At 34.3% G+C, this 16934-nt stretch overlaps 1 protein-coding gene across 19 annotated transcripts in view; it reads right to left on the reverse strand.

Annotated features, from left to right (window-relative positions):
- BMPR1B (bone morphogenetic protein receptor type 1B) overlaps window positions 1-16934 on the reverse strand; it is a 413639-nt gene that overhangs the window by 47209 nt on the left and 349496 nt on the right. For all 19 annotated transcript variants that reach the window (XM_035293292.3, XM_078366787.1, XM_054253133.2 and 16 more), the window contains one exon: window positions 4331-4490. In XM_035293292.3, coding sequence (XP_035149183.1) covers window positions 4331-4473 — 143 coding nt within the window. In that variant the 5' untranslated portion in view covers window positions 4474-4490. The remainder of the gene's footprint in view (window positions 1-4330; window positions 4491-16934) is intronic.

Here is a 16934-nt window from a genome sequence, read left to right on the forward strand (position 1 = left end):
TGGAGGGAAAATTATCTTTCGCTAGCATCAGCTTGAGAAGTAGTGATTTGGAGGGTAGAGAGCAAAGTGTGCTTACAGGAATGGAAGTAGAAAGTCATGGATTTATACAGGTCTTAGGACAAAGAAACAAATGTAGCCCCTGTGATTCATACACAACTGATCTCAGCTCACAGGAAGATTCAACTAGAATCAATATTTCATCAGGAAAATACATGTGCATTTTACTCTACTCAAGAGTGATTATTTGTTCCTTTTAGAACCAAGGTCAGGACTGTCTGCTGGCCAAGAATTCAGCACTCTGGAGTCCTGGGCACAATTTTTCTATTGTATAATCATAACTATAAAAAATTACTTAACTGTTTAGACCCTCAGAATCCTCACCTAGCAAACACCGATAGTGCTACATTCTATTTATAGGAATGAACAAAGAAAGGTAAAAATAACATGCTAATATTTATTTTAAAATTCAATAAATATTGGTTTTCTGTTGACTTCTATGAGCTAACCCATTTATGACGACTGCAATGGTGTATCTATGTTCTTTTGAGGGGTTCCATTTTTCTGTGGCTGTTTTTCTTTGTTATTTTTTGTTCACTTTTCCTTTGCTACCATAAATCAAAGGTTCACAACCACCTAATATATAACCCATTTTAATCTGACTTCTATCTCTACATCAAGTATCTCTAAACTGCAGTTATCAGTGTCTAATAAATCTGATTGCCAAGTTTCAGTTCTTATCCTACTCTCTGGAAGATCCAACACAGCTGACCTTACTACCTCTCTAAGTAAACCTGGCTTCAGTGACACCATACTCACTGTTTTATTGTGAATTCTTTATTATCTTGCAAACATCCCCTTTACCTAAGCATTAAATAATGTCTCACATCCAAGTCGTACTCTGGTAGATTGTTCTATTATTAATCCCAGTTCTTCATACTTTACCATGGACATTGCTTCCACTTGACTGTGACCTTGATTTTGTTTGGAAAATACAATGTCAGAGAACATGACACAAGCAGAAGCTGTAAAAAATTGCTCCTTCACACTCCTCTGAGAAGGAATATGCCTTGGGTAGCTGCTGATCCAAAATAAAAAAAAAGTGAAGAAATGTGCAGCAGGCCTAAACTCAAACAGCAGCAAGAAGTGAAGCTTTTCAAAATAAGACCTTTATGAGGCCAATAAACATATGTAAAAATGCTCACTGGTCATTAGACAAATGCAAATCAAAACCACAGTGAGATACCATTTCATGCCAGTTAGAATGGCGATCATTAAAATATCTGTAGTCAACAGATGCTGGAGAGGATGTGGAGAGATAGGAACACTTTTACACTGTTAGTGGGAGTGTAAATTAATCCAACCATTGTGGAAGACAGTGTGGCGATTCCTCAAGGATCTAGAAATAGAAATTCCATTTGACCCAGCAATCCCATTACTGGGTATATACCCAAAGGATTATAAATTGTTCTATAGACACATGCACACGTATGTTCATTGTGGCACTCTTTACAATAGCAAAGACCTGAAACCAACCTAAATGTCCGTGATAGACTGGATAAAGAAAATGTGGCACACATACACCATGGAATACTATGCAGCCATAAAAAACATGAGTTCATGTCTTTTGTAGGGATATGGATGAATCTGGAAACCATAATTCTCAGCAAACTGACACAAGAACAGAAAATCAAACACCGCATGTTATCACTCATAGGCAGATGTTGAACAATGAGAACACATGGGCACAGGGAGGGGAATATCAGACACTTGGGTCTGTTCAGGGTTGGGGGTTAGGGGAGGGACAGTGGGGGTTGGGGAGGTTGGGAAGGGATAACATTGGGAGAAATGCCTGATGTAGGTGATGGGGGGAATGGAGGCAGCAAACCACCATGGCATGTGTGTACCCATACAACAATCCTGCAAGATCTGCACATGTACCCCAATAAAAAAAGAAAAAAAAAAGAAGTGAAGCCCACCCAGTCCCGGGAGAGTGCAGCACAGATACAGCCTCCTTATAAACCCCTCAATGAAAAATAAATATCTTTAATTATAAGCCACTGCGGTTTTGAGGTTGTCTGCTTCACAGCAAACAGTGACTAATGTTCTGCACTTTGACTTCTCTCCTTGACCTCTTCTTTGAGCCTCAGATCCATATCCAACTGCATACTGAAACCGCCACTCAGCCATATCAAACCCTCACATGTCATGTCCAGACTGGAACTTGGTTCTTTTCATCTGTCCTCTTTCATTAAAAGTCTACCCTATGCATTTAAGTCTACATCCAGAAATCTGTCAAGCCTCCCTGGTTGTCCTCCTAGATGATACTCTAATCCATCATCACACAACTCTACCTTCTAAATCTTTTTCAAATAGCTCCCATTCGCTCCTATACCAGCACCACCCTAGTTCAAGATCATTTTCTTGCACATGAACTGACTTTACTGAATTCACTGTTCAATTTCTCTGACCTAACTATTCTTGAATTCACTTCTGCCTCTTTCTAAAACATCCAATATTCTGCAGCAAAGAAATAAATCAGATCGTGTCAACCCCACTGCCACTCCTGCTGCAAAACTCCCTTCACTCCCCAACACTTAGGAATAAGATCACATTCTTAATACAGCCCACCATAGTCACTAGACCTGCTGTCTCCAGGCTCAGCTCCTACCACTGTACTCTAGTGTTCCTATCCCTGCACTCTAGAAAAACCAGTTTCTTTTGAACATGCCAAGCTTCTTCCCCCAACAGAATTTCCACTGCAGATACCCCTGACTGAACACTTTGTACTAAACCAACTTAAGATATCCAAATGGCTTGTCAGGAAAATAGGAAAAAATATTTGAAACCAGGATAGTTTTGGAAAATCCTGATCACCAGGACAATAGCTCAAATGACACACACAGATGTGTTCTGAATACCACAGACTTAGACACAACAGTAAAATATCCCACAACTTTGTTTCTTCCTGCTAATTTTCCTTTCTTTCAAACATTTTTTAACTTTCCTGATGCTTTTTCTATTTACTATAAAGAGCCAGTGTTTCCCTGGAAGAACTGGGCTTTGGAATCAAAACCTTGGCACAAAAATCAGTGGCCACAACTTTGTAGTACAAGAGTCAAATTATTAGACCTCTCTGGATCCCAAATTTCATATCTCTAAAGCTGAGAATAAGTTGTTTTGCTGATTAAATGATACATATTTATGATAACAACCAGGTTTCCTCCCTGTGTTATTCAGTCAATATATGTTTCTTGTGCTATACTAGGTTCTTGGGATACTGTGTTAAGCTTATATTAGGATTTTGCTTCATGAAAACATAAAAACTTTTTTATAAAGGCTCTCAGAAAGAAAAAAAAAGCATTCAACTCAGCTTTGTGTACCAATGAAGCCCCAAATGGTTTCCCAGTGACTAATGCTCTGCATACTTTGACCTTTCTCTGCAACCTTTTCTCTGAACCCCAGATCCATATCCAACTGCATACTGATCCCTCCACTCAGACACATCAGAACCTTCAAATGTATCATGTCCAGATTGGAACTTGGCTCTTTTCATCTGGACTCTACCTGGACTCTAAACCTAGCAGTCCACCTTTCTATTTCAGTCCATGCCCTTTCTTGAGGTACACTCTGCTTCTCTGACATTTTAACTCTTGAGGGCTACATTCATCCGGTTAACTGACCTGCTTCTCTCTCTGGGCACACACTAGTCTCATTAAGCTATAGCTCTTTATCTGCTGTGGTCCTTACCATAAGGAGTAAATGCAGCTATCGTGATCAGCGGAATGGATAGAGCTGCATACTGACATGTAAGGAAGAAAAAGGAAAAATAGACCAGTTTCAAATGTTATAAAGTATCTATAAAAACATGTTTACCTATTAAAGAGTTAATTTTCTAGTATTTAGACAATGTCTTTCTTAGCAACTGGGGGAATGACATAAGCTCTACCACTGTACTCTCTCCCAGAGTCAGTTGATGAACATTCCCAGCAGCTTAAGTTTTCTTTCCAAAATACCAACAACATCAGCATCAAACAAAATCACACATATCTGACAGCTAATGTTTAACTAGTTGTAGGGACCAGGTCTTCTGAAAGAAAATAATTGGCCTTTGCACTTTTACAAGGAGCCTGGGATCTGAGGTCTGTGTTTATGTGTATGTGTGCTAATTCACAATTCAATATTTCTCTAATATAGGCACAGCTCTGAGAGTTTATGATAGTGTTAGGCACTGTTCTCCAAAATGTGTTCTCTGAAACACTATTCTACTGTTGTACAGTTGAAAAGTGTGACTTTTTGTTAAAGCTAGGTTTGTATCATTTATATCACCAACCTGCAAATATTGTTAACCGAGTCTTCCGGACAATGGTGATGGCATTTACAACGCAAGATCTTCGGACGAGGGGTGGGGGCTGTACTCTCACCATCCTCTTTCTTGGTGCCCACGTTTATTTTTCCTGCACTTCGCAAAAGCATGTTATCAAGGAAGTTTGCTGAAAGAAGAAATAGTGACAGTTAGGCATCTGTGGGGTAGACTACCCCAGACTTGTATCCAAAGGAAAATACAAGATTACATTTTTAAATGAAGTATTCAAGATACTTAAACAGAAAATCAGATATTTTCATATTTTGATTAAAACCATGCCTTTTACATAGTATATGCCTCATAGAGAATAAAGAAAGACCCATAATCCTTTCAGGATGGAATTTTATGTGTTAAATTATAACAGCTATATTTGAGTGCAAGAAGCTCAATGAGACATTATATACACAACCTCTACTGTATCTGATAATTCTATGGGTAAATACCATCATCCCCATTTTTCAGATGAGAAAATTGAGACTCAAAGTTTAAGAGATCTGTACACAACCAATAGACTATGGAACCAGCATCTAAACTCAATTGTTTAAACTTTAAAACTGTCTTTCTACTATATTACTGAGTGTCTCTACTTTAGGTATATCATGTACTTCTTAAAGAAATTATTAGGGCCGGGCACAGTGGCTCACACCTGTAATCCCGGAACTTTGGTAGGCCAGGGCGGTTAGATCACAAGGTCAGGAGTTCGTGACCAGCCTGGCCAATATGGTGAAACCCCACTTCTACTAAAAATACAAAAATCAGCCGAGCATGGCAGCATGTGCCTGCAGTTCCAGCTATTCAGGAGGCTGAGGCAGGGGAATTGCTTGAACCCAGGAGGTGGAGGTTGCAGTGAGCCAAGATTGCGCCACTGCACTCCAGCCTGGGCAACAGAGCGAGACTCCATCTCAATAAAAACAAACGACAACAAATTATTTGAAATATTTAATCTGTAAAATTGGGTAGGAAGATACAAACTTGGTTAGTATCAAGATACATTTCAAAAGATACATCTTCCCCATCAGCATGGGGAAAGCAAAATGCATACCTATTACTGTAGTGATGTTTCTAACATCTTTGATAGAAGGCATTGTGGTAGACATGATCTCTCAGAAAAAGATGTTCTGGGTTCAACATTAGGCTTTACTATTTACCAAGTTAGTTGTCCTTAGATGATTTTATAAAGAATCTTGTGACTCATATTCTTATCCTTAAAATGGAGATAATTATAGGCCCCAAACTTCATGTCAAGAGTTTACAATGTTTATCTTACATAGAAGAGGGTATGCATTAATTGATATCCATTATGTTTCAGGCACTGTGGTAAGAGATCTAATACATGCCATGTTACTGCATCAATTGTCACCATGAGCAATTTTCAATTTAAAATCTCTCTTGTAACACAACCAGCTTGTCTATAGTGAAATCAAAGATCAATAAGAATATTATTTAAAAGTTGCTGGTCAAAAAATTGAAATTCTAGGTCATAAGTACAAGATATGCCACACATTTGTTATATTTTTAAGCCAAAAATGAATGCCTGAAGGCAATGGTTCCATCAGAGAATTAGAAGTTTATTTTCTTAAATCTGTGATAATTTTTCCTGACTTTCTGCATGTTAAACTAATAAATGATATTCTTACAGAGAAAAACAGTTGAAAGAAAAAGCAATAAAATATGTTAAATCAGTGTATCAGAATTTCCTAATTATTAACTCTAATATTATATTATTCAAATTTATACAGGATGTGCATCTAACTTTCTCAAATAGTTTCCCAAAAATTCTGTTCAGAAAAAAAAATGTTGATTGTAGTAGGCATCTGCGGCATACGAGAAGCTTGCCAGATGCAGAATCCCACCCCTAGCCACAGCGATTATGATTCTGTAGCTCACAGGAGAGCCAGGAAATCTGTATATTCAACAAGATCTCATATAATTCTGAAACAAATTACTTGTAGACTCCACTTAGAAAAACCCTAGACCAGATTAAGCAAATAATATGTAATCCAACCACACAACTACTATCCCAGGGTAGTGTGTGTGGGTGTACCTATATCTCACCCTGTCATAGTCAGTTCCTTATTTTTTAATCTGGTTCTCAATGTTACTGCCTTTATGAACTGAGTCACCTCAGGAGACCAACTAATAAAAATAGAGTATTTACAACTTACTACTTCATATCTCCTTTCATACCAAACCCTTTATTTTTGATGCTTTAAATCACAATAATAAAAATTCATTTATTATACAAATGTCTACTAGCAAGTATGTATTGGTTGCCACCCCACCATATTTCCAGCCACAGCCTGGGTAAGTAGGATGAATTAAACATATACATGAAATTTGCCAGTTGGTGGGAAAAGCTGTTAAATGGAACACTGACACCAAATGGTCTAAAATGGAAAAAAAAAAAAAATCCTCATGTGATTGGAAGTAGGATGCCATTTTCTAAGAAACATTTTAAGAGAAAATTCATGATTTTGTCATATTGTGAATTTATTTAAAGAGTTTTAAATTAACTCCAGATGGATTAAAGACTTAAGCATAAGACCTAACACCATAAAAACCCTAGAAGAAAATCTAGGCAAAACCATTCAGGACACAGGAGTAGGCAAGGACTTCATGACCAAAACACCAAAAGCATTGGCAACAAAAGCCAAAATAGACAAATGGGACCTAATCAAACTCCACAGCTTCTGCATGGCAAAAGAAACAGTCATTAGAGTGAATCGGCAACCAAGAGAATGGGAAAAAATTTTGCAGTTTACCCATCTGACAAGGGGCTGACATCCAGAATTTACAAAGAACTAAAACAGATTTACAAGAAAAAAACAAATAAGCCCATTCAAAAGTGGGCAAAGGATACGAACAGACACTTTACAAAAGAAGACATACCTGAGGCCAACAAACATATGAAAAAATGTTCATCTTCACTGGTCATTAGAGAAATGCAAATCAAAACTACATTGAGATACCATCTCACACCAATTAGAATGGCGATCATTAAAAAATCTGGAGACAACAGATGCTGGAGAGGATGTGGAGAAATAGGAACACTTTCACACTGTTGGTGGAGTTTAAATTAGTTCAACCATTGTGGAAGACAGTGTGGCAATTTCTCAAGGACCTAGTAATAAAAATTCCATTGGACCCTGCAATCCCATTGCTGGGTATATATCCAAAGGATTATAAATCATTCTACTATAAGGACACGTGCACATGAATGTTCATTGCAGCACCGTTTGCAACAGCAAAGACCTGGAACCAACCCAAATGCCCATCGATAATAGACTGGACAGGGAAAATGTGGCACATATACACCATGGAATATTATGCAGCCATCAAAACCGATGAGTTCATGTCCTTTATAGGGACATGGATGAACCTGGAAACTATCATTCTCAGCAAACTGACACAAGAACAGAAAGTCAAATACAGCATGTTCTCACTCATAGGTGGTTGTTGAACAATGAGAACACATGGACACAGGGAGGGGAGCACTACACACTGGTTTAACAAAACTACAAAAGCTGATTCTTCAGCCAAACGTGGAGAAAAGCTAAGATGCAAAGCTTTACTGCTTAACCCCAAAAAGGTTCCTGAAATGGTATCATAAGGTATTTCTAAAAGTGAGGGGGACATCATGTATATCATGTACTTTGTAAAGAAAAACATCATTTTCTAATGACCTGCCTTGTTGAAGGCCAGTCAAAAGATGAAATTAATAGAAATGACTTATGTATTTTAAATTTAAACTGACTAGAAGTTTGGAAATGTATTTGTAATGAGAACACAGGGGACTAAGGAAACAAATATTAAAAACAGAAGGAGGCTGAAAATATATTTATAAGTACAATAATTAAAACCTCAGATATCCTTTACTATTCCCTACAGGCTAGCAGTATTTCTTTCCTACCCCTGCAGGAGACTAGAAGAGTAAATGTAATACACATATCACTGAGATGCCTTCTTAATTTTTCTGTTTTACCATCAAGGCCAAGGACTGAAGGACACCAAGCACAGAAGACGGCAGGAGTACCATCTTACTGCAAGCATTCAGTGAACATTCACAGTGGATGCTGACTCCGCCAGTTCACCTTCCCCATGTGGCTGCCAGAACTCGATGCAGCCTGATATGCACCTTCTTTACTGGGTAATGTGACCAGGTCAAGAATAAAGAGCATAAAGATAGTGATATTATGAGTTTCTCAGTGAAACAACCCTGCAATGTTATCCTATATAAGGCTCACTGGTGACAACAGAGCTTCGAGTCAGCTCTTCTATGATCCATTCTCATACACATGAGCCACTAATTCAAGGGCAATAGATATTTGCAAAAAAAAAACTCAAAAAACAAAAACTTAGAATAAAATGAATACAACTTGGAAGAAGTAAATTATAAGAAAGAAAATAAAAACTTTAAAAAATTAGTATTCTCATCTTACAAAATACATTACATCAATAAAGCAAGAACACATTGCTATAAAAAGAGAATAACAAAGAACTGTAAAAATGTAACTGCATAGATGAAAATCCCAGCAGGTGAGCTGAAAGATAAAGATTGGGAAATCTCCTATAACATAGTACAAAATATAAAGATGGAAAACTTAAGTTAACTTAGAGCATAAATTCAGACTTAACATCTGAATGATATTAGCTCTAGAAAGAGAGACTTGAGAAAATAGAGGGAAGAAAATCATCAAATAAATAAATCATGCAAGGTTTTCATAATAAAAAATCATGTGCTTCTAATTTGAAAGAACCCATAGCTCATGAGAACAGATCCACTCCATGTCACTGTAAAATTCTGTGACACTGAAGACAAAGAGACATCCTATTTTTTTTAAGAGAGAGGAAATGTGAGAGAGAAAAAGAGAAAAGAGATAAAAAATGAGTACAGCATTGAAGATTGTTCAGAAAAACAGGAAACTAGAGTAAAATAGAACAGTGCCTTCAAAAGTCAGAGGGATAATTATTCCAAATAAGAAATAAATACCTGGGCATAAGATTAAGGATGGGGGGGAAAGCATTTTAGTATTTTCAGATTCTCAAAAATTTACCTCCCATGTATCTTTCTCAGAAAGTTACTGGAGGAGATGTTCCATTCAAATGAAGGTATAAACAAGAAAGCGATCTGCTGATGGTAGATCCATTCCAAAAGAAGATGAAACATACCTCCAAGATAATGGTCAATGTGGATAATAAGATGAGACATTGCACAGGACCTCAGGAGCAAGCAGGCCTCATTAAAGGCAGGTCAAAAGATTTTAGAAGAGAGAACTCTAAGATGTTGAAATTAATAAAATGACTTATGTATTTTAAATTTAAACTGAGTTTGGAAACACATTTCTAATGAGAACACAAGGGACTAAGGAAACAAATATTTAAACTCGTATACATATAGGGCAGGAGATGGGAATATGTACATAGGTAGTGGGTATAGGGATGGGAAAAACAACTGAATTCTCATCTTTGATAGTGGAAAGTCAAAGGTAATGCCTAAAATTGAATAATCAAAAAGCAGTAGTACAGCATTTATTTAGAGATATAGAAGAAAATACCAAAACAACAAAAAGAGGCACAGGTGCTACAGGAAAAGGAGAAACTAGGAGGATGCTTTTTTAAAAAATAAAAAATAAATAAATCTCTTTAAGCTATGTCAAAACAAACCTACTAGGGTAGGGGTGTGTGTGTGTTTGTGTGTGTAACACAGAGAGATGTATAGAAGGATTCACATCACCATAGAGTTACTGATGAAATACATTAAGATCCTACATGTTTTAGAAAAATGTGATTATCTCTGACAGGGAATACTGAATTTTGTGTTATAAAATTTCCAAAATCTACTTTAAAGGGGCTATAATTCCTGTTTCTACCTTCATGTTTCTACATCTACAAGGATCTATGGAGTAGCAAATTAGGACAGATAATAGCTGGAGCTATTTAAATGCATTTACAAATTCCTTGTCAGCTCAATATAAGGAATAATTAGTCACATATTCTGATGTGAAATAAAGCACATCAATGAACAATGAAGAACTGGGACATCAAAAGAGAATTCAGCCAAGAAGGAACTTCACTGACTAATCTTCATTTGTGGGATTCCCCTTTGGACCAATGACTATGGCTTGGTAGTTAACACTAAATCCACTTATGGCTCACTGTGTTTTCATGTGTGCTCAAATTGTTGGTCAGTCTACATTTCACATTTGATATTGTTAGTTACTGACAATCTATTTTGGAGGATTTTTTAGGATATCCTTTGTTAACAACTTCAGTTATTAAGGAAAAATGTCTGTCTGGTTGCCTTAAACAATCTTTATAGTCAAATCCTGGCTCTCAAACACTTGACAAATCAGGTAAGAACCATCCCTCATATAAAAATTGTGAAGATTAAACACTGCTTCTAATATTTCTAAAAATACTTAAAATTTTAACATGCAGTCTGAATATATGCTATTTTACCAGAAACACATTCATAAGAACAAAAGGTTAAAACTATGGCTAACTCAGACACCATTTCTATAAACTGAGTTATTAACAGATAACATCCTGAATGAGCATGTAAGGTTGCCTTCATGAAATATGAACTGAATACAGGTAGTGAGATGAGCAAATGACTGGGTGTAATTAAGCATTAATAAATAAATGGTTAAAATGCAAATCTGAGAGAGGTGAAGACTTCCTCACTGGCCTTTGTCAAAATAATCAAATCAAAAAAGTAATTTATCTAAAAGTATAAAATTACTTATTAACCAAAATGTATTTAATTCTCTGTGAATCAAAATTATAACATGAGTCACAATATTTTCAATCACCCAATAACTTTAAAATAATTGATAATGTGGAGGTTAACAGACATAAGGTAAGGTGGAAGAGATGCAGCAGCAAAATGAATCTGGTGAGACTCACCTTAAATGCTAAGAAAACTATGAAAAATAAAATCTTCTTCATGTTTAGTCCACATTTGAGAAAAGGGCCAATGAGAAATTGGACTGTTTTATCTAACTTTATAATAATGCAAAGGTATTTATGAAAGAATCACTTTAACATCAAGTCATATTGAAACTGTAGAAAATTCAGCCTCACAGACACAAGCCAGGCATTTTGGGTCATAAACAAGATAGAACATATCAACTATGACATTAAAAAGGCAATTACATGTATATATAGAAATAATCATTTTATGAAAACATGAATTTGCCTGATTAATTATCATGCTGAAATACAGAAGGAAAGACAAGTGGTTTGTCTTCATAATAAATGTAAACATCCAGATGATTAACAAACATCACAGATTAGCAATAATGAAGATATATCCCAAATATCAGATATCTAATTAAAGTAATATAGAAGAATATACTTCCTCACATTTTATTATATTAGTATCCTTCCATTTGAAGTGATAAAGGGAGCCATCAAAAGAGATAAATGTTTGATTTAGTTGACTCATATAAATAAGCTATTAATTAAATCCTCATCTTACTTGATTTTTAGTTTTATAAAAAAAGATAACCCTTGAAAACACCTGAAAGGTATCTAACCATTAAAAATAATTAAATGTAATTTGGTACATTCCATTTACTAAATCAAGAGAGTAAAATCTACAAAAAAAGATTTTCACCAAAGAAGGTCAAATAGTAAATAGGTTCTAATTAATTGCCGAGCAAATGATAACAAAATAGATTATTTTTTTCCCAATTGCATTTTAAATAATTATAGGTTTTTAATAAATATTTAAAAATAGAATCATTAATAAACCTGACAGAAGATATAAAGTAAAAAACAGAAAAATTACCCTCTCAGAAAATGTCTCGGGAATAAAAATAACATCAAATAAGTCATTCATTAACAGCCCATTCCATTTTGCTGTTTTCTTTTTCTTTTATTCCTTCATCCTTCCCTCCCCTCTCCTCTCTTCTTCCCTCTTTCTCTCTCCTTAATAACCAATCTTTAAAACAGTGTAAATCCAGACACTACACATGTGTGGTTCACTTAGCTTGTTACATTATAGTTAACCCAGGTAGTTTACTATCTAAAATACTATGATAATAAAAAATAAGTCTTTTGTAAGCCACTCTAAAATTGGTTCTCATTTTTCCGAGGATCATTAGATTTGGGGAGTACAAATGAACCATAGAATTATTTTCATAAGATGTTTTAGTGTGTGTTATTGAATCACAACTAAATTACATTCCTATGATTCTAAGAAATCATATAAAAATAGATTAAGAATATTTCTTTAGAAATAGACATAGATTTTTCAGGCAAATTAATCAAATTTCATGAAATTAGCTAATAATCAGAATGCAATATTGTGACTTCCATTCAATTACAAGGATTAAAAAGAAAGCTTTTTTTCCTGAATATTCTGAATATCTTTTTTGGAAAAAAGTTTACATATTTTAAGCTATGTATATGTTTTCTATGGAATCTCCTCTTGTAGAAAATAAGGTAGAATTATAATTTCTTTAAAGTATTTAATTGAAAACCGTGAACAAGAATAAGCTGGACACCTCGTATAAACATAATAAAATAACTTGTTCTCAAATGTATATACTTAATCAGTTCTTTATTTTAAAAATATTTCTATATTATTTTATATTATATACTTATATACATGATTTTTACAGAAAAAACAAAAGCAGAACAAAAGTAAAATGTAAAAGAAAATTCATATCAAGGGTTTGTTACAAAAAATTTTGTCTTCAATATTAAAATTAAAATTTTATCTTTAATATTAATCCATTACATCCTAAAGTATGTTTTAACTGTTTTATTTTTAGTAACATCACTCTAACCATATCATAAATAACTTTAAATCTGTGATATAAAGGACTATTTTATGTCATAAACAGTGAAAAGAGTATCAAAATCCACTGTCACATTTAAACACACAGAGAAAAATCTGTATGAATAGACATGATCCCAGTAATATTAAATTCAATATGTAATGCACTTAGAAATGGGTATGTCTTCAAAATTCATTAAAAAGTGACATACAATCATTTTGTGCTACACAAGGTCTACTAATTACCTTCCTTTATTCTTTTTCATTTTAAACTCTTTGAATATCACAAAACTTAACAACATATGGTTCTCATCACTGTTATACACCTTCTACACCAGAGGGCAGGCAGGAGCAAGAACAGAAATTGAAATTCATATTACACAAGTTTGCACTTTAAGTGTCTAGGGTAAAGAGGTTAGTGGAAGAAAAATTTTAAAGTACTGAATTGGCTAGCAACAACTTTGGGAATGACCCATCATACCCTATTTGTATTGTTGTGATAACAAATAATGCAAGTCAATGCCCATTTTCTTTCTTACCCCAAACTAAATACTCACAGTTTTTTTAAAAGAGTCTATTTTATACAGGAATAAAACTCTGATTAGAGCTTTAAAACAGTATTAATTTTTAAAATAACTTTTAGTGATATCAGATAGTTTAATAACTAATTTTTATTTTCAACACTTAATCTTTGAATCATTTAACTCAATTTACTATCTAAATTTTTCAATTCAAAAGACCTGACTTGCATTTTCCTCACCTATTCTAACCATTTTCCCTTATTCTAAAGTACTTTCAAATGAATCACTTTCTATGCTCTTTGCAGTGAAAAATTTAGAAAAAAAAAATTATATAAACATACTAAATAATAAGTTGGGACATATGCCTAAACTTTTCTGGAAAGTAACAAAATAGAAATACAATTTTTATTTAAAAATACCAGAGAAAAATCATATGTAGGGAAAGAGTAGATCTTCTAATATTGACCGTGATGTTACATATACAGAAATCTTTCTCTTTCAACAGACAGATGTCAGATGAGAGACAAATAAGGGAAGATGCTGGTGCTAAATTCCTGAACATGCTATGGAGTGGGAGAAAAGTCAGAGGACAAAGCAATATCAGGTATGGTCACTGAACAGTGAAGCCAGACTTGATGAGGATATAGGGTAAAACAGGCAAATGGGTTCAAACTCCAGGTCAGCTACTTAAATGGGCTTAGCAAATGGCTTACCCTTCCTTACAGGAGATGTGGAGAGTTAGCAGCACTCACTGGTTGGAATGAAGTGGATGAGAAATCCACATAAAGCATCAATTGTGGTTCTGTGCACATAGTAAGAGTCAATAATAATAAACTGTTGTTTTCTGTGCTGCTGACGCTTACCATTCAGTTTTCTCTTCCTTTCCCTGCTCCTTTATCTCCCATTTCTATTTGTCTTCCTTTCCTTTTCTCCCCTATTATCTTTTCCCCTACCTGCTCTCCTCTTGCTCTTCAAATCCTCTTTCTTTTGCTTCATTTTACTGCCTTTTACTTTTCCTTCTTTCTAGATTCATCACCACGGGCAAAAAGTCTATAAAAACATACGTTTTTTGGCTTAAGAAAAACACTGAAAGTTTGTTCAAGGATGACTAAAGTATGAACTTTCTTTCATCTCTTTGTACATTGACTCATTTAGCAAATAATCATTAAATCCATCTATATAACATAATGACCCAGAGTATGTAAAATAACAATCTTGCTCGTAAGACAAATCAGCTACACATGGAACACTGCGAGACAAATCAACTATATATGGAGCCAAAATAGAGTGTAAGAAAACAATGAAAGAGATGTCACAATGCCACATAATTGCCAAATATAAGTCCTAGACAGGAGTGCCTAAGAGGCAAGATTACTTTGTGTGGCAGTAATGAACCAGTATCTTTTATGGAAACCTTAAGCACCAAAACCAGGGATATTGACGGGTTTTCATTTCAACCACTCATGGTGGACACTAATGAATAGGTTCAGAGAAACGCTAATTTTAAATATAAAAGAAGTGCTGGCTCTCTCTAGAAACCAGGCCTTCATAAAATATTAGTTGGTGTTTCTATTCACTGGCAATTGTTTCTCTTTTCACCATACTCACATATCAACATTACCACATCACTCAGGTTATGATGGATCATATTTTCAACACTTTTATACTATAAAAACTCTGCCAAGAGACCTAAAAATATCTGAATAAAAAGTAAAAGCTTCAATCACTCAATCATTTTATTTTATGTGAGTCCAGACTATAACATTAAAAAAATCATGAAAAGAATAAATATGACATACAAGTCAACAGACAACATATTTATATTTATTTGTTTTCTAGGTAATTAATACAGAATTATAAACCTCAGCAAGAATAATAATTATGATAGCAATTTTGGATATCACAACTATGCTCTTTAAAGTTAAAACAATAGCTAGCCTTTAGGTTTTATTCTGCTTTTAAATTTAGAGAAACTCAAAATGTTTAAATTAAAAACCTTTGAAAAACCTCTACAACACAACTTCTTTGTAAGTGTTTTTAATAAGAGCAAAAACATAAGAAAAAAATTGACAAGTAACCATGATTTTAAAAATATGTAACATCAAACTGAAGCCACTGTCATAAAATAGCATAATCTCCACTGATAGAATGATTAAAAATTTAAAATGCCTCTGTGTTTAAAAATATTTAATGTGTAAATTCAGGTCCACATTGTTAGAAAAGAAACTGAACCATGGTCTCTGTGACAATATGTCAAAGAGTCAACTAGAACCTGGCAGATTTCCAAGCCAGAAGCTGTGGGTTGTGTGTGTGTGTGTGTGTGTGTGTGTGTGTGTGTGTGTATGTGTGTGTGTGTGTGTTAATTCAGCAGAGTTTCTATGAATGCTCTGCTTCACAGAGTTCTGAAGCTAATAAAAGTGGATGTTCAACTTGCCTCCACAACAAAACTTACTCTAGCTTTGCAAAACACTCCCAGAACAGCCTAGGGTATAAAAGTATTTTATATAGATTCATATGTGTAAAGAAGTGACAACGAAGCCAGACAGACCAGAAACCAAATCATCATGTTTGTGCTACTCTTTTTTTCCCAAAAGAAAAAACCTGGAAAGCATTTATAACCTCTCTGCTTCTAGTCCTTACTGTATCCTCTAATAAGATAACTGTTACAGGTAACCTTAGTTATTACTGACTTAAAAATATACAAATATATTGCTAGTCCAAATGTTTAAATATTTAAGGTATAAAATATAGTATAGATATTTTAAGCTAAACATTATTATCAACTATTCTCATCACCAATGAGTTTAAAGGTCTATCTCTGGTGAAACAATATGGAATAATTGTCACCAGCAATAAAATGAATAAGAATGAAATGTAAACATTAGGAATATATCATACTTTTAAGAGGAAAAAACTGTAAACCAAAAAAAAAAAAAAGTTAAAATCTACAGTCCCAATCCATGTAGCTTTTATACTTATCTGTTGTGCATCACAGAAAAATTTTCTAAGTCAGTTGCCAAAAATGATATGAATTACTAAAACATACTTGCCCTCATTTCTCCAAATGTATACTTTATCATGCTAAAACAATTTATATCCTTCTTGGTCAAAAATAAATAACTTAGTAACGATATATTTGAAACGTCCATTTGATCTAACATCTAAATCATTACATTTATACTTTAAAGAATCATTTTGCATTTTTAAAAACTCATATTTACAAGAAAGAAATCTAGACCTTTATAATCTCTGAATTTAGAATTGT

This window comes from Callithrix jacchus, chromosome 3, assembly GCF_049354715.1.
Source record: "Callithrix jacchus isolate 240 chromosome 3, calJac240_pri, whole genome shotgun sequence".
In the NCBI taxonomy this organism is placed as follows: Eukaryota; Metazoa; Chordata; class Mammalia; order Primates; family Cebidae; genus Callithrix; species Callithrix jacchus.